The sequence below is a fragment of the Ailuropoda melanoleuca genome, chromosome 1 (assembly GCF_002007445.2).
Source record: "Ailuropoda melanoleuca isolate Jingjing chromosome 1, ASM200744v2, whole genome shotgun sequence".
Lineage (NCBI taxonomy): Eukaryota > Metazoa > Chordata > Mammalia > Carnivora > Ursidae > Ailuropoda > Ailuropoda melanoleuca.
In genome coordinates this window covers 16,700,359-16,727,186 of record NC_048218.1, presented here as the reverse complement: position 1 = coordinate 16,727,186, position 26,828 = coordinate 16,700,359, and the positions used below count along the sequence as shown (strand labels likewise).

Here is a 26,828-nt window from a genome sequence, read left to right as displayed (position 1 = left end):
CAGAAGTGTATGTGGGCGTAAGTAACAGCTGGTATCTATAACCTACCCAGTTTGGTCCCTGAAATAACTCCGTGAAATCGGCACCATTATTCCTGTATTTCAGATATGAAAACAAGCTTTGCGAGTTTAAATAATAAGACCAATAATAAGACAAGTAGAAATACCCTAGCAAGAATTGAGGCCAGATGTGTCTGATTCTGTCTCATTCTAAGTACTAAAGTACTCATATACGTGGGCACCTGGGTCATCGCCTGGGAAACACATTTCCTAACTGATGGGATAATTTTCAACAATGAACTCAGTCCTAAATTTCTCATTTTAAGATTTAGATGTGTTTCTTATGACACACAAATCGTGTGACATTTGAAGACAAACCCTGCTGACTGCTGGTCTGGGTTTCACTGTCTTTGCTATTAGAAAGGAGATAGGACTGTTTCCCATAAGCTATTGTTTACCTTTGACAGGAGCTCTGATCACTTACAATGGAATAAACATGATAAATTTCTGTGCAAACTGATTAGCCCGGGATGAGTCAGTAGGGCCTCGAGTAACTTTTAAGAGGGATATCCCTACATTCCCTAATCAACTGTGACAAATTCCATCTAAGAGTCATTGCTAGATGCTTAAAAAGACAGGAGCAGTAGCGAATTTCTTTTAAACTCTTAAATGACACCGTCAAAAAGGAAACATCTACTGTGTGCCTGACTTTGCCTTCCTCCTCCCTAACTAGTTAACCCTAAAAGTGCAAATATAAACAAATACAATCCCCAACGGTCCATCTGAACCTGGAGAAATCTGGAATTAATTGCCATGTATTTTGGTTCCTGTTGCAGCTGTTACGAGTGTTTGATTTGGCGAGGGAAGGGAAAAGGCGCTGCATACCAATTTCGTGAGCCACGGTGAATGCTGCATGGAGGCCATCATCTTCAATCACAGCACAGCTGCGCTCCGGAGAACATATGGTCCCAACGTCTGCCATTCCCAGGGTGTCACATGAATGATGCCCACATAAATCCTGCCCGGGAGAAAGAAAGAAATCATTAAAATCAATTTCCATCCAGAAGGAGCCACCTTGTAGAGCCACTTGCTCATTCGAAAGGGCAAGAGTGGGATATGTTTATGGTATCACCTGTTCAGCTCTGGAAGTGTTCCAAAGACAAAGGAACGGCATCGGCTCTTTTACGCTTCTCTGGGCCCCAGAGGCACAGAAGGATGATGGGACTCAATTACATTTTAAAAGATGTTCTAGGATCCTGGTTTGTCCCTTAACCACAGCCACCGCAGTTTCCCGAGGCTCTGCTGCTTATATGCGGGCACATTTGTCTGGGATCACTTTCACAGAGTGAGGCTTCCTAAAGCCCTAATATTCTGGCTTAAATTCATGCTAAATTTATCAGAAGCCTGGCCTAGTAATTTATTTTCCAACACAGGGGCAAACTGCAATCACCTATTTGTGGCAAACTATCAGTGTATCAGTAATTCGAACGGGAAGCTAAATTGTAATCCAATAGCATAATTCCTGGAAAGATCTTCTCCTAATTTCCAAACGGAGCCGTAATTTCATAGGTTGTGTCTTCAAAAATGTATACCCTCTTACTCATAGGATTTCATGTAGATTGAAGATGTAGATTTCCTGTAGATTTCTCAATCTGATCAATCCGCAAAAAATATATGTAATATATTGTGTTTATATAAATGAGTGTATGCATTTTTTTCTGGTGAGAAGTTGTAGAGCTCTTAAGAGATTCTCAAAGAAAAACATGGTCACACCCCCTTAAAATGATCATTAAAAGTGATCGATTTGGATGAAAGAGACATCACAAGACAATTTTAAGTTATGAAACATAAGAGAAAATATAAACCAAAATTTTTGACATGATAGATTTGTAATGATCAGCTTTCCTTTCTATGCTATTTGAGCATTAAAAGACATTAGAACTTCTTGACTACTGTTTTCAATGAAAATTAATTAACATCGTGTACATTTATATTAAAAAAAACAAGATAGTAATCTATTGAGCCATAAATGAATAATCATAGAAGGAAAGGATTTTTTAAAAAACATCAATTATTATGAAAGATGACTATTTCCCAGTTGAAATAGTAAGTGTCGTGTCCATTATAGCTACCATCTTTGTATCCCCAACTACCACAATGTCTGGCTTATGCTACAAATTCAACGAACGTGTGCTTAATTGAGGTGAATTGTGACATACCTTAATATGTTACAATGTCGACCTCACACACCTTAATATGTTATACGCTAGCAAGATCTCAGCAGATTCCCGGAAGTCAGTGTAAGATGTTATTACTATGTAACCAGTGTCACCTACTAAATGTCAACACACTCTTCTAACTCTTCCCTATGTTGCTGCATACAAATCCAACCAAGGTAAAGAATATCTAAAAGATATACCCTATGATCTTTTCTCTAGTACATTTTCAGGTCCTTATTGTGTTCCATATATTATGAGATCCCAGCTGTGATGAATTACATTGCTGCCACCATGTTATTATAGCTTCAGACAGTGGAAATCTCGGCCAAGTAGCCTTGGTGAATCAAGTCACCAAACCAGCAATAGCTTCCCCAAGTTTCCTGTGCACCCTCATATGTCATCCCGTGGGATCTCAAATTACAGCTGTTGAGAACAAATTAGTAGTTTTTAAAATTGAAATTGGAACACACTTTTGCATAATAATCAGTCTTTGAGATAATAATATAGTACAATACATTTTTAATCCAGTTTTTCTCCAATCATATCAGTAACTTTAAGACGAAAGACTCAGTTGTCATTGCTAGACACTACAGGTTATTTCCTCATACATTTTTTTAAACCAAGATATATGTTTATTTTCACAATTTGGGGTTCGTTATCTTCAAATAATGAAATGCAAGAATTGTTTCCCCTTCTTACTCCATATGTCATTAAGAAGCTCAGATGAAGAGCCACAGCTCATGGAAATGGCCCTTCTGTTCTGAATAGAGTTTAAACTGGATTCTTAGCATCTCACTGTTTGCTGGTAGCAATTGCTCATTAGAGGCTATCAACTCTCCTTGTTATCCTTGAATTGCATTAAATGCATTTGGCCCTTTGCCATAGAAATGTGGGCATGTGACGAAATTATGAACAGAAGCAGTTGTTATTTTTTTAACCACACTGATTAAACCCCTTGACGACATGGCCATACTCTATATATTTTTGTAAGTATAATTATGTAAACTGGCAACCTCTCAATTTCATTCACACAATTTCAAACCTTGACAGCCTCGTTACAGTTTCATCCTCAAGATTTGCAATGAATGTGTTTCTCTGGTCTCCGATGTTCATTCCAATGTATTAAAACTCAACCTGTACATCCAATTATTAAGAATACAGCACATCACACTCATGTCTCTCTACTGGTGGAGGTTTATAACAACATTTACAGTTACAAACCTTATTTGAAGTTTGTACGATTTTTTTTTTTAATTCAGAAAAAGAGTGAGGATACTAAAGCAGCAACAGCATCTATCATCTATCTATCTATCTATCTATCTATCTATCTATCTATCATCTAACCATCCATCCATCTTATGGACTGGAGGCAGGGGATACTGGAAAAATGTGAAACACAAACACTGTCTACATAAAAGGTAATTAAATTACAAGTGCTGACAAGAGTTTTTCTGTTTGGTCAATATATATCTGAAGGTAAGTTACATCTTTGTTATGTTAAAGATGGTTCTTTTCATGCAAGATCAATATCTTATCACTATGGCGTAGATAGCAATGCAAAGGAAGATTTAGTGAAATGGAAGGGTTGCAGAAGTATGCAGNTGAAGGTAAGTTACATCTTTGTTATGTTAAAGATGGTTCTTTTCATGCAAGATCAATATCTTATCACTATGGTGTAGATAGCAATGCAAAGGAAGATTTAGTAAAATGGAAGGGTTGCAGAAGTATGCAGAGACTTAACAGGTGGGCTTGCGGTGCTGGCCAGGATATATGACTGAACATTTTATGTAACTCAAAAATAGAGCTGAGATGGTCAGCAAGACCAATGAAGTCTTGACAAGGATATCATTGACATGGTGACCATTCACCAGACGTGGCCATTCAGAGGATTATGAATATGTCAATATCTGTGATTCATCATGGAATTTAGAAGATCTAGTAGCACCCAGAAATATTCCTTTGGATGCAGTAGGGGGCAGGGATCCAGCGAAGTACCCTACTTCCGGAGGCAGATGCCCAGAGGATAGTACAACTTAGCAAATCTCAGTGATCAGTACTGGGTGGAGAAAATGAACCAAGCAGACATGAGAATGCACAAAGTGGGGTGAGTAATAGGAACTGTAGGATTTCTAGTCTTGACTGGGAAGTTGGTCTTTCAAGCAGCATAAACACGCGGAGGGAAGGAGCCAAAAGAAACACAAGGTGAGAAGAGCAGATGTCATCACAATTGCAGCAGTGGCAGCCCAAATTAACCAAGAATACCTTGTACAATGGAATCTGGAGTTAAATAACAGCAACTTCTGTTTTTATAGATATTACCATCTCATAAGGGCAAGCATGGAGCTCAAGAGAAGGACATAGAAGAGGGTTTAACTAGCCTTAGATGTCTGTCTCTCTCCCTAATTCCTATGAAGAGGGGTTAGTGGTAGAAGAATTAATCTGGCATGGTACATATTTTAGTTATATGCATTATACAAACATACAGGGGCACCTGGGTGGCTCAACTGGTTAGGCACCTGCCTTTGGCTCAGGTCATGATCCCTGCAGGATTTAGCCCCACATGGGGCTCCCTGCTCAGTGGGGAGTCTGCTTCTCCCTCTGCCCTTCACCTTGTTTACGCTTTCTCTTTCTCTCAAATAAATAAAATCTTTAAAAAAAATTGGGATTGCATAAATGCGCTAAAAAAAAACAAAAAACATACACGTATACACCATAATTCATATTTATCGTATGCATCCAATTCTTGAGGTGTCATCTGCCTTTCTGGCTACCTATACAGTAATTCCCAATCATAGAAGTCTTGATTTAGTCTCAAGAGAAACTACATTAATCCGGTCTATTAGTCTGACTATTATAATGACCCATGTTATACAATCTCTATCCATGCTTCTGGATACAACTAGGTAATAACAAACATACAGAGCCCAGCTGGATTAGGGACCAAGGGATCCAGAGTCACCTATTCTCAACACAATTACTGTGTGCCCACAATCAACTGACACTGTGCTAAGTGCTGACACTGTAATAAATAAATAAATCTGATCTTGACCTTAAGAAACATCACGGTCCAGTGAGCAGGACAGAGATGCCAACAGGGAAGCAGATTATGACATACTATTACGAACAGATTTTTGAGGGAATGAAGAAGAGGAACTGACGAACTCTCCTTGAGCAAATCAATAAAAGTGTCTCAAAGGAGGTAACTAGATACTGAGGGATGAATAGACGTCTGACAGTCTTAGAGGAAGGGTATCCTAACTAGGAAAGACTCGTCAATATATCAGGGGATAGTAAAAGGTAGGCTCTGTTTGGGGGAATGACAGGAAGTTTGTTGCCACGACTGGAGAATATAGGATTTGTTGGGTGGATGGCAATCAGGGGAAGCTGGAAAGACAGTCTGGGCCCAGAGTTCCAAGATGGGACATTTTGTCTGTAAACATGAAGTAAGAAGAAGGGGAAAGGGGAGGCAGCATGTTAGGGAGTGCGGGGAGGAGATGCTTGGAAAAGTCATTTTGGAGAATGGAAATGGAAGCTGGTTAGACACAGTGAATATAAAGTAGATCACTTTTTAATTCTAACGTTATTAGTAAGAGTCATTCCGTAAGTCGTTTACATGCTTTGAGACAAAGTTCCCTCATCATTAACATAAGGAATTTGGACCAGGTGATCTCTACCAGGTGTTGGTATTAAATGAAAACACTCTAATTTACAGGTGGAGATATGAAAGCTCAGGGGCAGTAGGTGTCCAAAGTTGCAAGCTTGAGACTGGTGAAGTCAAAATGCAAACCTATATCTAAACATCCCAGTTCCTGAACCACTTTTACCTGGGTACTGGTAAATCATCACGCATGTTTTTCTTGACATTACTGTTATCTTTTATGTTTATAATCTGTGCCTGGTCAAGTAAATTCCTTTCCTGCGACAAATATTATGGCATGGTTTTTATCTCTATGATGTGTTTGGTGAAACTCAATAATTTAGAAGCGTACTAAATTTACAAAATGTGCTGAGAAAGATACTCCAAAAAAGAAGAAAAATGAAGTGCTGAATAAGAAACCTGGACATCTTTTATATGCACCTCTCTCTCTCTCTCCTGCCACATCTAATTGGCCACTGTAAGTCACTGATTCCATCTACCAAATGTCTCCGGTAACTGTCTAGTCGTTCTCATGTCTTTCCATTATTCCTTCCTGCTTGCACCATCATCTGAGGCTTCTAAGGTCCCTTTGTCTCCTGGAACTCCCCTGCCAGTGTGCTGCAGTCAGTTACCTTCTAGACCCCAGATCTGATTAGCCTGCATCATGCATTCAAACTTGTACAATGCAACCCGGGCTTCCTGTAGGCCTCCACTGCACTGTTTTGTCCCCTCTTGGTCACTATATCCTGCATATCTTATCAACATTTCGGTGTCAAACCTTAGCCCAAATGTTCGTTCTGCTGGAAAGGCTTAATGAATTCACATCCACCTCATTTTAAAATTTCTTGATTTGGTTCCTCCTTCTCAATTTCCAATGTTAATGCTTTAATTTTGACCATCTCGGATTTCCTCCTGAAGGTTACTGAAATAGCCTGCAAAACCTTCCCCTAGGTTGAGTTCAACTACTCATGTCGGAAGGCTCATTCTGGAACATACTTCTGGTCACTGCTGTTTTCTTTCCATAGATTCCCATTGGATTTAATTTACAATTTAAACTCTTAAGCGTGGTGCTTTGGGCTGACTTAAGTCTCCCCCACCAAAACTCGAATTCATATGCTGAAGACTTAATCCCCAACATGACTGCATTTGGAGACAGGGACCTTAAGAACCTAAGTAAGGTTAAGTGAGATCATTAAGGGTGGGGCCTGATCCAATAGGATTAGTGTCTTTAAAAGAAGAGAACTTGAGATCTCTCTCTCAGGACACAGAATTTCTTCTATAATCTAGCTGTTATCATCTTCTCTAGACTATACTCTGTCACCATTCTGTCCTCATGTTGTCTATCATATCACTTCTAACCCCTTACATTCACATGTTGCCTCTGGGCCATTGCACAGGATAGCTGGACACATCTGCAAGCCTATCTCCTCCTTATGGGTCCGGCTAACTCCTAGACCTTCTTCCAAATTGAACTCAGACGGGTTAGGCAACCTTCTAATGTATTTCCATGATATCTAATGACCACATGTATAATAAAAATCATCATGCTATATAACAATTATCCATTTCCTTGCCTGTTTCCTGGAACAGATTCTTAGGAAAGGGGTCACATTTCAAATTTCTGAATCCCTCTCTACTTATTATTCTGTCTGAATAAATTAGTTATAATATTTTGTTTAGAGAGCACTAGACAAGAGTACATTCTCTCTCTGCCATTGGGCAGTTATTACTCTTAGAAGACTATCTCTTTTCATGAATGTCCTTATCCATCCAATTACGATGATAGTATGGGTGCAGGTTATAAAAAGGATTAATTGTAAAATGGTTTATGATTATGGATAGTACCTACGAAATGCTCAATAAAAGCTTGCTGAATGCAAATAAAATCTATCCATACTTCGAGGGCTAATTTAATTGTACATCTGTAGTGAAGCCTATATAAAGACCTATAGGCAGAATTGATTATTCCTCCGCTCTCTTTTCACAGACTTTGTTTATAACTCTGTCAACTTTACCCAAGTTTTCCTAACATTAGAGAGATTCCTGTGTGCATCTGCTTCCATTCCCCTGGTGATAAGCCCAGGTGGACAGGGAGCAGGTGTATCCCGTTGTGCTGCCTTCAACTGCACAAGAGTGCCTCACACATAAAAGGCACTCCTAGCTGTGCACCAAAAATGAGAGAGAGAGACAATAATGACATATGTCCTGTGTGTTGTGGTATATTGTCTGTAACAGACATTAGATTTTTCAGAATATTCTTCACTTTATTTATTTATTTATGTTTGAACTGAGATATAATTGACTTATTGTATTAGCTTTAGGTACGACATGATGATTTGATACATGTCTATGTCGTGAAATGATCACCACAATAACTCTATTTGATATCCATTGCTATGCAGAGTTACAATTTTTTTTCTTGTGATGAGAATTTTTAAGATCTATTCTCTTAGCAACTTGCAATTCACATGTGTTTTTATTTTTTTATTTTTTTTTAAAAGATTTTATTTATTTATTTGACAGAGAGAGAGAGACAGCCAGCGAGAGAGGGAACACAAGCAGGGGGAGTGGGAGAGGAAGAAGCAGGCTCATAGCAGAGGAGCCTGACGCGGGGCTCGATCCCATAACGCCGGGATCATGCCCTGAGCCGAAGGCAGACGCTTAACCGCTGTGCCACCCGGGCGCCCCAAAAGGGGTTTTTAAAATGTCAACCAGAGCTGCTTAATCTGCTCCCATTCTTCCCATTTCTGAGTTATTTAGATTTTTATTGATTGGGATTCATCTTATAGGCTAGGAATCCTGGCTAGGAGTTCACTTCAGACTTTAAATGGGATTTGAACTCAAACAGGCAATTGGATTAATCAGTCCAGTCAGCAAGCAAATAAGAAGTGGTACCTCGTTCTTTCTCCTAGCTTCTGGCCTCCCCCTTCAGGGCTCCCTATTGTCACAACCTAACAAGGGGCTGGCTGGTAGAGGAGAAATGCTCTCTGTGGGGTCCTGCCCCAGCACTGCAAGGCAGAACATAAAGCGAGGTGTTAGCTGAGAGACAATTGTCTATTAACTGTCACAGTCATAGTTAATGAAAGTGAATGGACCTTGTGTATTACACAGTCTGTAGCTGGTTCATTTTCAACCCAACGCTTTTGATCTATGTGAGGTTTGGGATGACGGGACCTTAAACAACCTCTGATTTTGTCATCCACCAGGTAGGGCTTCTGTTTCTAAAGAAGAATGCATGATCTCCAAAGTGGGTTTAAGAGTTTGTCTTTAAAGAACCTATTTTAAAATAAAAGAGGAAACCAGGGACGAGGTAAGGATTCTGGAAAGCAAAATTAAATCCTGAGGAGATCAGATTTCCACTGTTTGATGGCAGAAGTAGTGTGAATTCCAGCATGAGTGCTCTTCCAGAATGAAAACGGCTCCTATGCCAGAAAATTGGCTGGTGCTAAGTTTCTCTAATTAGAGTGCCGAGGTTCAGTGAATTGTGTTAGTTTGATAAAAGAATTACTAGCAGTATTCTGCTGACTCCCAGACACACGTTCAAGGTGGCCTGGGCTAGTAAACAGGGGTGGAAAACATATCCTCACACATTTGCTTCATGTCCGAAAAACAAGCAATTTAAGAGAAGACATCTGGACCCAAAATTTGAACAGTGCTCAGAGCCCATCGAAACATGGATTTGATGGCTTGGCATCTGGCTGCTAAGCAACGTACTCCTTACATTCAAAACAGAGTTGTAAAAGTAGGATCCTGGTGCCAACTCAGGGTATTTCTCACTGAAAAAAAAAATAGTCATGAACATTTTTCTTAGGTCTTAAGATATCTGATTTCTATGAGAAGAGCTCAGATTATTTCTGCTCTAGTCCTCTCATTTTCCACATTCTGGAGTATTAGATGGAGCTTAACTTTACATTTTGAAGTACTCATAATGAATGCCGCATAAGGGTCCTATAATATTTTTTTCAGCCCCCTAATTAACAGCATTCTTTTAAATTAAGTACATATATTCACAATACACATGCTTTTTCAAATATTTGGTTCCCCTCAAGTTAGATGTATATACCAGAGGGCCAACCGCAAGCTAAATGAGATTTGCTTTACCAAAAGTATGCTTCTGCTTGGCAGGGAGGCCAAGGAGGGCCCATGTAAAATATTTTCCATGTGCAGACTAGTTTGGAAAATGTATGTTACTATAATACCTATTAACATGAAGATAGACCGTTAATTTCTTTCTCCCTTGCTTTTATCTACTTAAAATGTACGGATATGTTTCAGAGCTTAGAAAATAGGAATTGCTAACTACCCAAATAAAACACACATCCATAAAAAGCAACAGACAGATCATTCAGAACCACCGACTAGTTTTCCCTTTTTTCTGGGAAGCAGTTAGGAAAATGATGGGGCAGGAGGTAGGGAGAAATGGGGTCTTCCATTAATTTTTGTGTGTCTTAAAAGTTGCAGAATGTGCATTTGTGTTAAAAAATGAAACTGAATATTAAAATGACCTACTCTTTGGAGTAGTGTGCCTACAAAAGTATTTTTTCCTCTGTCTTTAGAGAACTTCCTTCCACAAACTCTCTCAGGCCTTCTTCTTGGCAGCTTCTTGGGATGAAGCAAAGCAAGAAATCCAGACGTGGAAAATTGCTTACAAAAAAAAAAAAAAAAAAAAAAAAAAAAGACTTGGAAACCAAATAAGAAAGGGCTAGTTTTACAGGAGAACTTCACCTCATATGGAAGGCTACAAAACAAATGTTCTTCCGTGTCAAAGATTTATGCAGTGCAGAGAAATTAAAGGATGGTTTTTAGATCACTTAATGAGAAAGCAGATTTTCCATCGTGCATTGCATCGTGGGCTGCCAGGTTCTTCCTAAACTGTTGCCCTCTGGCACCCTTGTTTACATGTGGTTTACATTTATGTCCACCCCATGGACCACAAGTGTTTCTCCATTCCAAATTTATCGACACTTTCCCTTCATACCAGGGGTGCCTCAGTAAAAGCAGAGAATTAGGTAGTGGAGCTGTGTGATTCTGAAGCTTTCTGCCAGGCAGCAGTGCATTTCCTAACCTAGCTCTGCTTGCCCCATTTCATATCATGCATTTGCAGGATATTTCAAAATTTTGAATCCTTCAGCTACCCTGGGTGGATCTCAAACGCTTAAAGAATGATCTTTAAAAGGCAGCTCTTACCAGGCATCCTGGAGGCATGACTTAAAGCTGCCAATCAGAGGAGCGTCATGCAGGAGGCTCAGAGCTCTGAGTAAGCCAAGGCTCCCAACCAGCCCAGACTCTGTGTCTGAAAGTCACACTTAACGTGGTGATGGAATGACTGAGCAAATAGATACTTTGCTCTTCCCAGAACCTCTCGGCCTATAAAGATCAGTTTCTTTCCCTTCCTGTAACCATCTTCCTTAAAAGAGGGAAATCCTGGGCAAACATTCCTTCCTCATGCCTTGACTCTTTGCCCAGATCTTTCCACACTTGGGCTTCAGAAACATATCCATCCAAACCCCAAACATGCAAGCTGGATATGACCCTTCGCTGGCAGCTCCGGAGGGAGAGGCAGTGCTCCTGTTGCACTGGAAGACTAGGCAGGGGGGTTGCTAAGGAACCTGGCAGGATGGGGTTGCTCTAGCCTCTGTGCCTCCCTGCCTTCCAGAATTCCTTCCTTTCTGGAAACCGAAATTTGACTAGGTGGACAAGTAAGAACTTTAAAAAGCCAGATTGGAAGAAAGAGTCTTCCATTTGGAAAGTCTACCCTCAACTTATGTCCCAGAAGTGGTTCTAGGAAGAAGGTATGGCTCTTTACAAAGGAAGGGTATGGATAAAAGGGACTACAATGGATGAACCAACAGGACCCTTCCCATGAGGTTGGGCAAAGTTGTATATTGAGGTTCACTGGCAAGTAGAAGATCTCCTCCACCAAAAACAAGAAAGAAAGGAAGAAAGAGAGAAAGAAAGAAAGACCCCCCCTTCCCTATTCCAAAGATAAACTTGCTTTCCCCCCCTCCTTCCCATTTAGCTATGTACATTTCCCCAGGCATTCTAGTTCCTTCTTATCCTATTTATGCCCCTAGGACACCATGTCTCAGACCAGAGACATCTTGCCTGATGGATGGATTGTCAATGCAGGTCTAGTCATTTAAGGCAGGAATTGCTGCTGGGGAGACCCTGGCTACAGGAGCAGAGCTGAAGGCTGGCTGGATTTCCTTCAAGGCGCAGTTAAGGACATCCATAGTGGCGGGAGGTCTGTGGGAGAAGCAGGGCCGTCACCTACCTCCTTCCACGGGCGCTGGGAGCACGCACGCAGGTTGGACCTACCTCTCTCGTAAACAGGATGGCCGCGTCGTAGTGCTCCTCATGGTCATCCCCCAGCTGGTTGTGCTGGTGCTGCCACTTGCAAAAGTTCTTGAGCGTGGTGGCCGCGTTCTTGCTCACCTCCAGGCTCTTGTCCTTGTCAGCCAGCACCACCACCTTCACCACGGCCAGGCGGATGTGATTCTCGATGCTGGCATGGCTGTACAGCCTGTTGGCGATGGAGGCCAGGGTCAGCAGGTAATGCTGAAGGCCCCGGCCGTACATGCGCGCCATGGACGCGTCAGCCACCAGGAGAAGCTCGACCTGGCGGGCCCTGGAGATGGAGCGGCGCCGCCGCCGCCACCACGTCTGGGGTCCCTGGCCCCCGTCGGAGGAGGGAGCCGACTGGTCCGGGAACTGCGGGGCCAGCGCCCAGCGTCGGTCTGGGCTGCTGTGCGCCGGGGGGCGCTCGCGAGGCCCTGGCAGATACGCGGGAGTCTCGCAGCTAGTGCGCGGCGGCAAGGCCTCAAAGCTGAAACCCTCGCGGGTATAGACGTGCAGGATCCGCGACGACCCATCCCCGTACACTTGCCCGGCCTCTGCCTCGGCCCAGGGCCCGCGCAACAGCGGCTTCAGGGTGTAGCGCGCGTGCTTAACGGCGAAGAAGCCGTCGAGACCACCGCAGAGGTCAAAGACAGCCAGGGAGCGGGGGCTGCCGTCCACTGTACCGCGGTAGAAGCAATGGTCCTGGTGGCGCCGGGTCGCACTCGGCCCGCTTCCTGCAGGCACAAAGCCAGCGGCGCCCACCGAACCATCTCGCTCCAGGTCCAGGAGGAACCTCCGGCCGCCCGCGTAGACGAGGTAGCCCACCTTGCCGCCGCCGGAGTAGATCTGGTCGATGTTCTGCACCAGCCCGCTGCTCCTGCGCTGCGGCGCCAGGGGGTGCGGGTGGCCCGGAGGCTCGGCCCGCTCCTGCGCCTCCTCCCCCTGCCGCCGGCGGGGCTGGGCGGCCGCTGCAGCAGCCCAAGGCTGCCCGACTTTATCCTGGGCAGGTGCCGCGGCGGGGCCGACAGCGACCAAGGGCAGGCGGAGCGCGCACAGCAGCAGGGACGCCCACCCGAGCAGCATAGTGCGCTGCCCGCAGGGAGGGGCTGCGCGACCGGGACTTTATGGGTGTTTGTTATTCGCTATGGAAGTTACCGGGGCGAGAGGTGGGGGCACACACACACTTGCTGGCAAGGTTGAGTCAAGTGTCGGAAAGAGGGGGACCCGGCTGCAGCTCCAGCCTGTCCCAGCCTCAATGCCAGCGTGCGAACTTTTCTTTGTTGGTTTGGAAAATGTTTGGATTCGTGCTCCGGAAAAAGGGGGAAAAATTAAGAAGAGAAAAGCCGGGTTGTGGAGGTTCCGCAAATACGAGGAAGGGGGGGAAAAACCCCAATCCCCAAAACAACCAAATCCAACCCCAAGGGCAGCCACTACCGCCGCACGAAGAAAAGTAAGGATGGTGCCGCACACCAGGCGGGCAACTGGCGCGCGCTGCCTCCCGCCCCCTTGCTGCTCGGGACCCGCCGGCGGCGGGGGTTCCAAGCTCCGAAGCCCAGGTCCTTTCTTATTTTGTGGGTTTCCTTGACTCTACTAGAACCAGGAGGAAGAGAAAAAAGAGAGAAAAAAAAGCCATAAAAATTAAAACAAAAAATGCAAGGGGCGGCCTGCGGGGAGCCAGTGAAGCGGCGCGTCGGTGTCCCTTCGGATGCAGTGTCTTCCTGCCCGCCGTCATCCCCAGTCGGCCGCTGCGAGCGCGGAGAGCAGCGCGAGCGCTGTGAAGATGCGAGGAGGTGGAACAATGAATTTATAGCGGCATGCCATCCTGCAATGGCAATTTCAACAATTCGTCACTGCAAGCTGCCTCTTAAAGGGAGAGCTTCCCCCACCCCTCCCACCCTTCCCGGTCCGCGCCTAATCAGATGGGGGAGGGCGGGCGAGGAGGATGATCGAGGAAAGGGAGACCGAGAAGAGCCCGGCGAGGTGGAAGGAGGGATGAGGGAGGGAGCAAGGGCGAGGGGGGGAAAAGTATTGGGGTAAGAAAAACAGATTTCCTTGGCCTCATTTAAAGCCACAGTGGCTCGGGGTTTGTCTGATATTTCACAACCAATCGGGGTTGGCTAACCCCGGCTTACCTCATCTCCTGAAAGGGGTGTTTTGGTGTGTTTTTAAAGTTACTGAGACATTTCAAGTCTCTCCCTGCCTCCTTCTCTCCTGCTTTTCTTTCCCTCGGTAGGAAGTTCCTGCCCCAAGTTTTTCCTCTTCGCACGTCCGTGCGCTCGGGTCTCCAAGACCTTGCAACTCCATCCACCAGCCGAGGGCTTTGGCTTCCCGTGCGCCCCCTCGCCCCGCGCTCCTCTCGCCTCCTCCCAGCCGCTCGGGTACCGGCTTTCCTCCCTCCTCATTCCCCGGCCTCTTCGCGCTGGGACGCTCGTCGGGTTCGGGCTCCGGGTGACTAACTTCTCCCAGCCACCAGCAGAGGGGCCGGGCAGCCGGAGAGCCGCAGGCGCTTCCTGGCGCGTCGCTGCGCCGGGAGTGCTGCCGTACCCCCAGCGCCGCCCGCCGCCTGGTAACTCCGCTCCTTTGTGTGCGAGCCCAGGGCTCCCCCTTTCTCTGCGAGCCTTTCATCGATGCCCGCAATCTGTCCCTTAGTCCTGGGTGACTGGAACTTCCTTCGCTTTGCTTTAAGAAGGCAGGGAGAGAAAGAGTTAACTGTGGCAGAAAATTGAGCTTTTTTTTTTTTTTCATAAGATTTAAAAAATTAGTGCCCACACTTTCTCTTCTTCTTCCTGCTTAAATGAGAATTAGATACCCAGATTTGTATTTATCTGACCTAAAACCACTGGTCGTTCCAGGCCTTGACCTACTATCATCCTCAGAAATTCCTGTTAGGAGAAAAAAAAATGAAGATTGGGGCAGAGGGGGTGCCAGTAGGTGCTTATTAGAAGGTGAGTGGCATTGTCACTGCAACTAGGTTTCTTCTTTGTTTCCTCTAATTATCAACTCCAACAGAGGAGGAAAATCCCAGGACTTTCTAGCCACTTACCTGGTAATGGTTAGAAGATCTGCTGGAAGGACAGGAGCACCTCCCACCCTCCTTCATTCTTTAGGCTAATTAGTGAATACATCAGTAAAAGTGAATCCAGAATGATTATAGCACAGTTCTGTCTTTCTTACCTTTAATTTACAAAGATGCGGAAGAGAGAGCATCAGAGGGTCCTGGAGGTTCTCAGAGTGGTGGTGAACCCCAGGTGGGAATCTCAGAATTGTCCAGCAAGGACCCATTGGCCAGTGTCTAGAGAACCCTCTGGAGTCAGTCACCTGGGAGGCAGAGGGAAGCACATCCTGAGAATTAGTTCACTTGTATAATTGAAATGATTGTTGGAGACCAGGGACCACCCAGCAACCCCTAGTGGATTCTGAACTACCTCCAGACTTGGCAGGAAGTTGCTGTTGCTTAAGGCCATCATCCCCTTCTTATTCCACAATCCCTCAGTCTCCAAGAGGTCAGTTGCCCAAAGCCAGTTCAACTAGGTGAGCTGCGAGGAACCAGAGATGTTCAGGATCAGGATTTAAAGGAGAACCTAGATTCCAGTAGTCTTCTCTGTCCTTCCAATAGCCTTAAAGTCCTGTGGTCCTTATGTCTATGGAGAGCAAACTTTTATTATTATTATTATTATTATTATTTTACCAATCTCACTGAAAAGTAGTCCAATACTTGGCACTGAACATCTTCTCTAAAGTAACTTTTGATTTAGTAATATTAACAATGTCATCATTGTTAATCTCAAAGGATCATTTTGAGAGCTAAGCATTTTGGATGACAGTGGCTTAAACTTATTAATTATAATTTTTTGCATTCACAGATAGGAGATGTCTTCTTTAATGCTTATGGGAATTCCAGATGAATGTTCTTCTTAGTGTAAGTTTTTCTCCTTTTTCAAAAACACTGTATTTCTCAGTGAATCATGCCTCTGAATTTTATGCCTTTATATTTAATTACGTAATGACATTTGTACTCAGATTATTCAAATATTTAGAAATATGTTGGAGGACAGGATGGAAGCAGATAGAGCTCCAAGCATAAGTATCAAATACGAAATATTTATTAGAACCATATATCCACAAAGAAAGGCACTAATACAGCTTATAAATACAATGAATAAATTCTTACATATTCACAAAATTTCTACTTGGGTATGATTTTTATTTTTCTGTGAAAGTAACTTGGATACTTTAGGAAGTTCATTTGGTAATACTTTACAAATATTACCCTAGTGGATTCGGATGAAGTGCTATGTTCCAGAACAATGAATGTCTTGTCAGTCCAAGGAAGTAATTTGCACTGGCGGTGAGTCTTCCAAGTTTTTATTTTCGTTTTACAGTAGAAAGCTAAAATATTTTAGCAATCACGTCTAGCTGGACTAATTGCTACTTCAGTCTTTCATTATCCCAATAAGCAGCATTATTTGTGCATTTTTCATGAGAACTTTTCCCTGCATTCACAGAGGATGTGATCATACCTGATATATAGTTTTACATTTCCCAAAAGGAAGCGAGACTTTCTACGCCAGACGGTTACAGTTGGAAGTTATCTTGGAGAGCATGTAAGGTAACTTCCTCCATCTACCAATGAGAAACTAAGAATAGAGACCAAAGTGATTGCCCATGGATAAAATTCCACTAATGGCCAGCTCTCCTGAATCCTAGAGACTTTCCTCCCTCAATTAGTGTTCAATCTCTGACACCTTTTAAAATCTATCCAGTTTAACAAATATCTGTCGAGGGCTGGCCAACTGCTGTGTGAAGTTCTCTGGAGACATGTACATATGAATAAACCATGATTAATGTTCAGAGAAGCTCACAGTTCAGAGATGGAACCCATCGTACCAGGAGATACTTGGAGTACAAGCTGGAAAATGCAAATCAGGAGGGGAAAGAGCAAGGGAAGAACTCCTACAGGTGCTCTGAGCTATGTATTTCCAGGACAGCTTTAGTCCATAGGATTTGTGTATCCTCGTAAGTAGTGTTTTCTCAAATTTCCATTTGCTAAAGTGTCATTTCCTCCTCCTCCCCCATCTGTGATTTTACTGGGAAGGGTGAGGAAATAACTGACAATAAAATAGTCCCCTCTAGCCAAACACCTGCTCCTTACCTCCCACGGAGGAGAATCACAGCCTCTCAACTCCTTGCAATAATTTTCTTTCCCTTCATCAAGATCCCTACCCCAGGCCTTGCTTAATTGTGAGGTTCCTTGGTATCGTCTCCCTCTGTGGTATGATGGTGCGTGCAGGGAGCAGACCGTCTCCTTGGGTGCTGAAGCCCTTTATGAATGCCTTAAAGATACGGGACCAGCCCTTTCCTCAGGCTCCACTCAGCTTTGCAAGTTCTAGTTCTCAGAAGACTTGCTTCAAAACTTCCTTTGGTCACCTCGTGCAGTGCAGTTATGCGTACTGGTCCTTTTGTGACAGGCTTCTCTGTCTCAGCAGAATGTTCTCCACGTTCATCCATGGTATCGCCTATAAAATAGTCAAACTCGTAGAAGTGGAGAGTTGAGTGGTGGTTGCCAGGGCCCAGGGAGAGGGGAAAATGGGGAATTGCTATTCAAAGAGTATGAAGTTTCAGTTCTGCCACATGAGTAAGTTCTAGAGATCTGCACACCGACGCCATGTGTGCAGTTCACAGTACTGTATTGTACACTGAAAAATGTGGGAAGGGTCGTATTTACTATGCTAGCTTTGATACGAATCCTAAATTTTTACAGGATGAAACTCTGCCTGATCAGTCCTTCCTTCCCTTTCCAGCCCATTACCTCCTTCTCAAATCCCCTTATATCCCACGATGGTCTAACATGCATCTGGACCACCAATGCACATGTACAACCTTGCATACATTGGACGCACAACACACACCAGCATATGCATGCACACACACACACACACTCACCCCTAACTCAGTCTCCCCTCTAGGCTGCGCTGACGCATGCATAGAAAGTCCTAGACAGAGCTGGAAGAATGAGAGAGGGGATTACTCCAACTTCTGTTTGTCCTTTGCAAAGAAAACTTTCTTGAGACAGGCATAGTAGAGATTTTTTTTTTAGTGGAATTTACTGCAATTCCTGGTAAAACTTAGAACTATGGTCTCTGCTATCTGCCTAGGATGTATTACACAACATTATCCGTTGTGATGGATAGCATACACTTCAGAGTTAGTTTTACTTAATATTATGAAAAATAAGTTTTTGGAAAGATAGATTTTTATTTTTCTTATACACAGAAATTTTACACTGTATGAGAGTCTTCAAATGAATAATGTACATGTGTATTATTTAAGACATACAGGTGTTATCTGTAAAGTAAAACCGACAAGTCAGTTTTTATGCTGACCAGCTGTGAAATGTTGTTTTAGCTTTTCTCACACAATTATGCACATATTACTTGCTTTTATGAGTTACCCAGGTTCTTTTTTCTCCCCCCCTTTATTTTCCGGAAATCATCTCAAAATCAAACCTTACTGGAAACACATGGAAAATCAGGAATTTCCAGCCTAAAGTAATTTGAAACACTTGAGGTTTTTATTTTTTCCTTCATGATGGCAAATTGAAGCAAAGATTTCAAATTCCGTAATGAGGAGTAATTGCAGTAGGTAGGAGTTGTTGTTTCATAGCAACAATTAATTGTTTTTTTAAGTTAAGGTTTCATGGTAAGAACACCTTACTCAGGCTCCGGAATATCCTGGTCTTCCTCGACACAATTCAATCTCTCCGTGTTAAATGTTTTTGCTTTATTCTGGTCAGTAAAGTAAGACACTTAGTCTAAAGAAAGTCTAAAGAAAGTTGATAAACACTGATTAGTTACTGCCTCACTCCCCCCCTGGGCAGGCAGGAAATAGAGACAGGAACAAGAACCCTGTAGTCAATAAGCTTACCTCCCACCCATGATGCTGGGGTCACTGCAAGTCCCTTCGATGGTTTAAGAAAGATACTCAGTATCATTTTTTCATGACTGTCCATGGACTAATACATGTGCCTCTAACACACACCTTTCCCAGTCAGGCACTAAGGGAGGAAAGAACAGATTACCCTCCATGAAGATAGGCGTTCAGGTAAAGCACTTAAGTTTTTACTTACTTTCTTTTACTTAAGAGGTGTCACTCTTCCTATACCCCTGTTCCGGTACCCAGAATCATTTTGGAAACACCAAGCAAGAATGCCACCATGACTTACTGCCTGAATGAAGTTGTGATTCTAAGTCCCATTCTTCCATGTCAATTGCTATCAACTCTCCTCCTTCTCTCTTTCCAGACAACCAGACTTGAGCTTGTTGGAAACTTTCTTTCACCAGTAGCCAGGACGCCCCAGAGTCCCAACAGGACTGCTATCTCTGATCTCTGAAAATATGAGCAGATGAGCTTGGGGCAGCCGGAGGAGACAGGGGAGTAGAGTTTGATTGATTTCTAGTTCAGGGAACTCTTGAGCGCATTTTCCTGCATTCTTCCCAAAAGCCAGACTCTTGCTTTTGCTTCTCTCTTCTTTTCATTTCGGGATCCTCTTCCAATCTATCCACACCCTTTCCAGTCCGTGTACGTGATAAAACCAAGATTCCTCTTGTCCTTCAGGCATGCAGGACATCTAATTTTAGAGAACAGATCTGGGTAGGCAAGGATGAAGTTGTCAGTCGTAAGACTCAAATCTGTGTTCAAAATAATCCCCTAAAGGGAGTCCTCACTGATGTAAGAAAGATGTTAAGGTTTGAAGCCGATGGCCAAGAAAAAATTTTTGAGACATCTTTGGTGCAATAAGGTGATTTTATTTAAGCATGGGGACAGGACCCATGGGGGGAAAGAGCTGCACTGGGGTCACGAGGAGTGGCCCATTACAGACTTTCAAGTTGGGAGGAGGTTAGGAATAGCATAAGTCTCTAAGGAGTTTTGGAAGCAAGTTTTCCGGGACCTTGAGGGTGTTAGCTATTGTTGGGAAAAGGTCATTTATTACCATCTAATAAAACCTTAGTCTCAAGACCCTTCAGATGTATATCAGTGGATCATATGTTTTGGGGATGACTGCCAACACATATCTTGGGGGGGGTTAGAGATAAAGGAAATTTCCAAAGGGATTTTTATACATTAAAGTAGACTTACAGGCTCCTGGGGGGTTGGGCTAAGATTGTCTTTTGCCCTTAGCAAAGTATTCACACCAAGGCAGCTGAGTTTCTAGAGGAAGGTCACTCTGCCTGTTTCAAGGACTTGTCAGTGGGCTGTAAGTGGTAAGAAATTTAGTTTTTCTTTTGCCTTTGTTTCCCACATCACTCACCAGATCTGCCCACAAAGGCTATCAGATCTTTGACGGCCCATGACAGTTTAAGCCCAACTGTTTTAGATGACTCTGTTGAATGGTACCTGAAAGGGTTCTTTGGACTCGTAACTTTAGAATTAATTACCAGTAGTGGGAAGTGAATTACTAAACATATATTTACAAGTCATTATATAACCTCTAGCATGGCTTTCTGCATTTCAGATTTTCACTTATTTCTGCCAAAGCATTAATCGCATTGTTATTATTTCGTTACATCTGTTAGCAGATAAACTGGCTTTCTTTTAGAAAAGTTGAATAAGGAAAAGAGTGCAGATTAAGACTAAATAAGGTGGAGGCATTCACAGAGGGAAATTGTCAGGTATGGCACAGAGAAAGCCTCTCACCTATATTCTGCAGATAAACTCTAAAGAACTTTCAGAAAACAACAATGTATCTTTCTCATTCATGTCCTCTTGTGTTTATACTCCTGACAGTATTAAAGTTGTCGATGTGCTTGTCTTTTTGTCCCTCCTGACACATGCCGCACCGACATCACTGAGCATGAGAACTGCCACCCTCACCTGCACATGCCTCCAGCACCTGCAAAACAGACCTGTGCTTCACTGATTTCAGCTTAATCAATCTCATTTAATCCCACAGGATTTAAGTGAGGAGAGACAAAGCAAAAAAATAAAATAAAACGAATGAATTCTAATTTATTCTTTACGATCTAGGCCTGAGTTGAAGGAAAAGAGAAAGAATTACGGTTTAGGAAAAGAACCATGACTCTTAGTTTAATAGAAACTTTTGCATTCTAGACGGCTAAATTCAGAAGAGAATTTAGGTGGTTGTTGGTGCTTGAGGGAGGACTCAATGACTCTTGTCTTTCCCACCACATGGTGTAATATATCAGACCCTTCGGATTAGTGGAAACGGTATTCACATTTCCAATCACTGGGCGGTTCCCTGAGGAACTTATGTATATAGCACACAGCAGTTCATAATTTGAAATGTGGTTGGCCTATGCAGGCGTCTGGCATTTCTGGTTCTGGGTTTTGTTTATTTCGTTTTGAATACTCATTCTCACGTAACAAGCAACAAACGTAGAGAGATTGAGCAAAAACTAAACCACAACTTTTTTTTTTTTTTTCCCAAAAGGAACCATCTAAAGAGTCACAATGTGACCTTATCTGGAAATAGGGTTGTTGCAGATATAATTAATTAAGATGAGGTCATACTGGGATTAGGCGAGGCCTTAAATCCCAATGACTGGTGTCCTAAAAAAATCACAGATACACACACACACACACACACACACACACACACACAGAGGGAAGACGGTCATGTGGAGATGATACAAGACTGGAGAACCACAGCAGCTCAAGCCAAGGAAGGCCAAGGATCACCGGGAGCCAGGAGAAGCCAGCAAGAGGCAAGGAGGGATTCTCCCCTAGGGCCTCCACAGACAGTGTGGCCTTGCTGACACTGTGATTTTGGATTTCTAGCTTCCAGAAGGTGAGAGAATACATTTCTGTTGCTTGAAGTCAGAACCAATGAAACAAATCTACAACGTTTTGTTCAAAGGAGGTTAACTGTTATTGTTGGTGGGAGGAGTGACAAGAACATAAATAAGCCTGTGCTTAAAGACAGAAAAGAAGATGGAAACAGTCGGAAGTGGAATCCACCCAGACCTACTACGTGAACAATTTCACCTCTGCTTCCCAGAGGAATAAGAAAAGGAGGTCGATGGGATGGAACCTCTAGGTGGTTAGTGAAATGCAGAGTTTACTCACCAGTGAGACAAACATTTGAAAAAAGTTGCAATATGGCAAAATGTGTTGTTTTGCACAAAAAGTACACCACAGTGAATTGCCAATAAAGTGAGGTTGAAGGGAAGGGGGAGAGAGTGTACACTTTTCTACAAAGCTACAGGTGGTGAGGGCAAAACACAGGCAATTGGATTAAGCAAGCCTGGAGTAAATACATTGGTTTGAAACTTCCAGAATGACTGTGTTTTTTGCCACATGTGAAGTCAACAAATGCATTATTTCCCTCATTGCCCCACAGATGTTTTGAAGAGAAGCTTGTAAGGAGAAATAATATGTTCAATAAGGAAAATACCTTCCCAAATGCTCATCCACGAGATGGGTAAGAAAACATGGGAATTTAAAGAGGCCAAGGATAAACTGACTCATCTACTTTTGTGGCAATGTAGCATATTTTGGGATTAAGACTCACTTGTTTTCCTGTTCTGTCATTTCCCAACCTTAAGGGACTTGAATAAGAACTCCTTGAATGTTTATTGACATTCCATTAAAAAGAGTATAAGCCATGGCCAAATTCTTTTGTTTTTTTCCTTCAAAAATGTCCACAAGTACTTTGTGCTATGGTAGGATTTAAAAATGTGTGTGTTCTCAATGTTTTCTTCATAGGATGGAGTAGGATGCCTTCTCTTTCTTAATTTTTCTCCTGAAAGAGGGAAAATAAATTTCCACCCTCTATAAAGCAGTGAATCTCAGATATTTTGGAGCCTGCTATCCCTTTAAAAATTACTGGGAACCTCCAAAAATTTGGCTTATGAGCTGTTCTCAATATGTGGCTATATCTACTAATAGTTATGATAATAGAAACGAGACCTTAAAAAATAAATATTTGTTGATTCATTTACTAATAACAACAATAAACCTATTCAATGCTAATTTAGGTAATATATTGTTTTTGAAAAATAACTGTATCCTCCAAAATGAAAAACATTTAGTAAAGACAGTGGTATTGTTTTACATTTTTGCAAGTCTCTCTATAGAATATATTTGGATTCTCCTACCTGCTTCTGTATTCAGTCACTCTAACATCACATGTCATGTACCTTCTGGAAAACTCCAGTGTAGTGTATTTATATTATTATAAAAATAACTTTGATCTTGGGGATTTTCTGAAAGGGTTTGAAAAACACTGCTGTAGGAACTTGGTACTTGAAACCCATGTCTTCATGCCTTGGGAGCTTTTAAAAATGCAGAATCTCAGGCCTTGCCTCAGACCCATTGGACCTGCATTTTCAGAAGCTCTCCACATATGTCACACACTCATTAAATTGAGAAATGTGCTGCTCTAGGATCTAAATCAAAGGACACTGTTGCTCACTTTACATCTCTTACTGACTTCTCCCCAGACAAAAAGAGAGGATCAGCTAATAGGTAAATGAAAAAGAAAACTGGTTTGACCAATCTCGATCGGTCAGATTTCCCAGTTGGGAATAATTAATACGATAAATATCAGTAAGCATAGATGAACTTTTCCTTTCTTTCTTTCTTTCTTTCTTTCTTTTTTTTTTTTTTGATGGGGCAGAGTTCTCTGTGCTCCAAGTCATGTGGAGCAAGATTGGTAAATATCTTGTTTGTAATTCTTCCTAAAAGTAGGTCCAAATGACTAAACAAGGAAGTCAGAAGGAAGAAGAATCAAGTTCAAGCCATGTTCCAGTTACGCTGTGCCAATTATATATATATATAATTTAAGATTTATTTCTTGATTTGAGAGAGAGAGCTAGCATGAGCCGGAGGGGCAGAGGGAGAGAGAGAATCCTAAGGAGACCTTGCACTGAGCACACAGCCTGACTTGGGGCTTGATCTCATGACACTGAGATCATGACCTGAGCTGAAACCAAGAGTCAGATGCTTAACCGACTTCGCCACCCAGGTACCCCATGTGCCAATTATATTTTGATACTTGCCAGGCTCTATGGCCTACTTCTCAGCTTGATCAGAGAGTGATGGTTGTGATAATTTATTACCCTCCCATGTCTCTAAACCCAGCAGATCTGAGTCTTATGTACAAAGCTTAGTCCAGTATGTGAGCCCAGTATTTATGCTGCAGCTATTGGAGATGAAGTGATAGTCCAGAACTTAATATTTGCTCAATTATGCTTTTTCTTTGAAAAAAACTGTGCTGTATTCTTGCTGATTTAGAGTGTTATCTTTAAGAAAGTGTTCAGACTTATGATCAAGAATGTAGACAAAGCTTAGGTGAGTTACATGTATGAGTACATAAACTTATACTAAGTTTATACTTATACATGTTTATATCCCTCTGCTCAAAAATGTAACAAAGATGGATAAGACAAAATAGAAAAAGAGAAATAGGCGTTTTGTGAAGCATGTCTCTTTGGATCAGAAACAAATTCAGACTCGTGAAGTCATAGGCTTTCTGGACTCTGAGACAAGTGGGCAGTGGCATCTAGGACTCTGGTTCTGTAAGGGACTTGGGGCAAAACCAAAGTGCTCTATCATACGTGGAGGTCTGAGGTCAGCCTTGCCGCTTGTGCCTCAACTTAAATCCTCTCTCTAGCATGCCTAGCTCATGACATTGGGTTTAAGAAAATGGCAACTACCCTCTGTTTGCAGTAATGGTTTGTAGTAAGCTGTGTAGTGAGGTTAGTTATGGATCGAAGCTCAGACATCAGAAATGGAACCAGGGAACCCTGCGACTAGTGAATATATCTGTAATGTCCCCAGTGCCTCCTCTAGAGAGAACACTGGAATATGCACCATCAGGGTGTTACGGCTAATTATCTCGAAGCAGGGATGTATGAGCATGAGAAAAGTAAGGGGAAGAACAAACAACACCTCCTTATCTAAGCATGTGGGTGACACATACACAGAAATCAAGTGTTAAAATGTACAACCAACAAAATCAACAGTCAAAATAAGAATATAATTTCAGGGGTGAAATGAATTTCACGGAACTAGTTGGTTAATACTTTAAAATAAAGTTTCCGAGGATATGTGGAGAGGTAAATGAATAAATAATTTCTACTTGAAAGGATAGGATATTATAAAACAGCATTAAAGGACAGTAAAAATGAAGAAGAGGTGAGTGTTAAAAGGAACAAATTAGAAATATTGGAAACAAAAAATATGTGTTTAAAATATGAAACTAATATTCTGTGCCTGGTTCTGACTGAGGATACTGAGAGGTCTACACCATTGGAAAACAGTTGAAGGATACAGTTCCTCCAGGAATGACAGGCACAGCTTCCCTCGCAGGAGTGGCTGGGGGAGTACCAGGTGCTGGTCAGGACCCAGAAGCAGGAGATGGTAAGCTCTGAGGCCCTTACTGGTGCTTTCACAGCAAGGCAAGGCAGGGTAGGGTAAAGAGTTTAAGATTATCTAATCTGGATAATTCCATGAGCCTTTGGGCCATAGGTGAGGTCCCTGGTTGCCTGATGCATGGCCCTGGGGTGATTACTGCGTAGGAATACTCTTTCCTGCAGTACAGGAGCTAGGAAGAGGAGGTGTGGCTCTGGATTGGTCAGCTTGCATATCAAAGGCTGGTTCTGCGATGGGCAGTTCCAAGTGCCTCCCTAGTCAGGTTTTTTTGTTTTGTTTTGTTTTGTTTTGTTTTTTTGTTAGATGCCAGAAATATCACAATATACAGAAAATAAAACTATATACAATACATCCATATACTCTGCATACAGCCAAAGATAGTGACCTGGAAGAAGGTATTGAAGATTTAATTCATCTAGGGTGCCTCTGCCTTAGTTCATTTGGGCTGCTATGACAAGAAATACTGCAGACCAGGTGTCTTGTAAACAACAAAGACTTATTTCTTATAGTTCTGGAAACTGGATGTCCAAGATCAGGGTGCCAGTATGGTCTAAGGGTCCTCTATTCAGTCACTGAAAGAAAGGGGCGTTTATAAAGAGCGCAAAAGGCTTTTTAGCGGAATAGAAATGTAAATAGAAATGAGAGAGAGAGAGAGAGAAGGAAGGCTGATTCAGGCCCAAATGGAGGTAGAATTAGTGAGCTTTACCAGTGAGGAGAGAAGAAAGAGAAAATTGTCAGCTAACGTGTGGCAATATCCAAGCAGGATTTAGCTTTAATATTAAAAACTGAATATTTTTCAATGGGGGGGGATTGGAGGAAAGTGGGCAAAAGGTACAAACTTCCCTTTATAAGATAACTAAGCACTAGGGATGTAATGTACAATGTAAGGACCATAGCTAACACTGCTGTATGATATACAGGGATGGTGTTAAGAGAAATCATCCTAAAAGTTCTCATTCCAAGGAGAAATTTTTTTTTTCTTTTCTTTTTATTGTATCTATACAAGATAATGGTTGGTAACTAAACCTATTATAGTTATCATTTCACAGTATTCATAAATCAGACCATCATGCTGTATACCTTAAACTTATAGAGTAATGTACATTGGTTATTTCTCAATAAAACTGGAGAGAGATGGGGGAGGGAGAGACGGTGAGAGAGAGACTTTCCCTTAGCTAAGCTGAAGGGAAAGAGAAAATAAACAGGTTTTGTGAATGGTGATGGTGTTTGGTTTAGGAAACTGA

The 26,828-nt window shown here is 42.5% G+C and overlaps 1 protein-coding gene and 1 long non-coding RNA gene across 2 annotated transcripts in view; one reads left to right on the top strand and one right to left on the bottom strand.

Annotated features, from left to right (window-relative positions):
• ADAMTS5 (ADAM metallopeptidase with thrombospondin type 1 motif 5) overlaps positions 1–14,469 on the bottom strand; it is a 48,646-nt gene extending 34,177 nt beyond the window's left edge. Inside the window, exons 1-3 of the mRNA XM_019800521.2 lie at positions 14,325–14,469; positions 12,172–14,014; positions 883–1,015 (exon numbers count right to left, since the gene is read on the bottom strand). Of these exons, the coding sequence (XP_019656080.2) occupies positions 883–1,015; positions 12,172–13,275 (1,237 nt within the window). The 5' untranslated portion in view covers positions 13,276–14,014; positions 14,325–14,469. The remainder of the gene's footprint in view (positions 1–882; positions 1,016–12,171; positions 14,015–14,324) is intronic.
• LOC117801530 lies at positions 14,458–16,796 on the top strand. The gene is made up of 5 exons (XR_004624134.1): positions 14,458–14,570; positions 15,045–15,137; positions 16,056–16,111; positions 16,468–16,540; positions 16,698–16,796. It is a non-coding gene; the product is annotated as an uncharacterized LOC117801530 (long non-coding RNA).
• Positions 16,797–26,828: the final 10,032 nt, after the last annotated feature.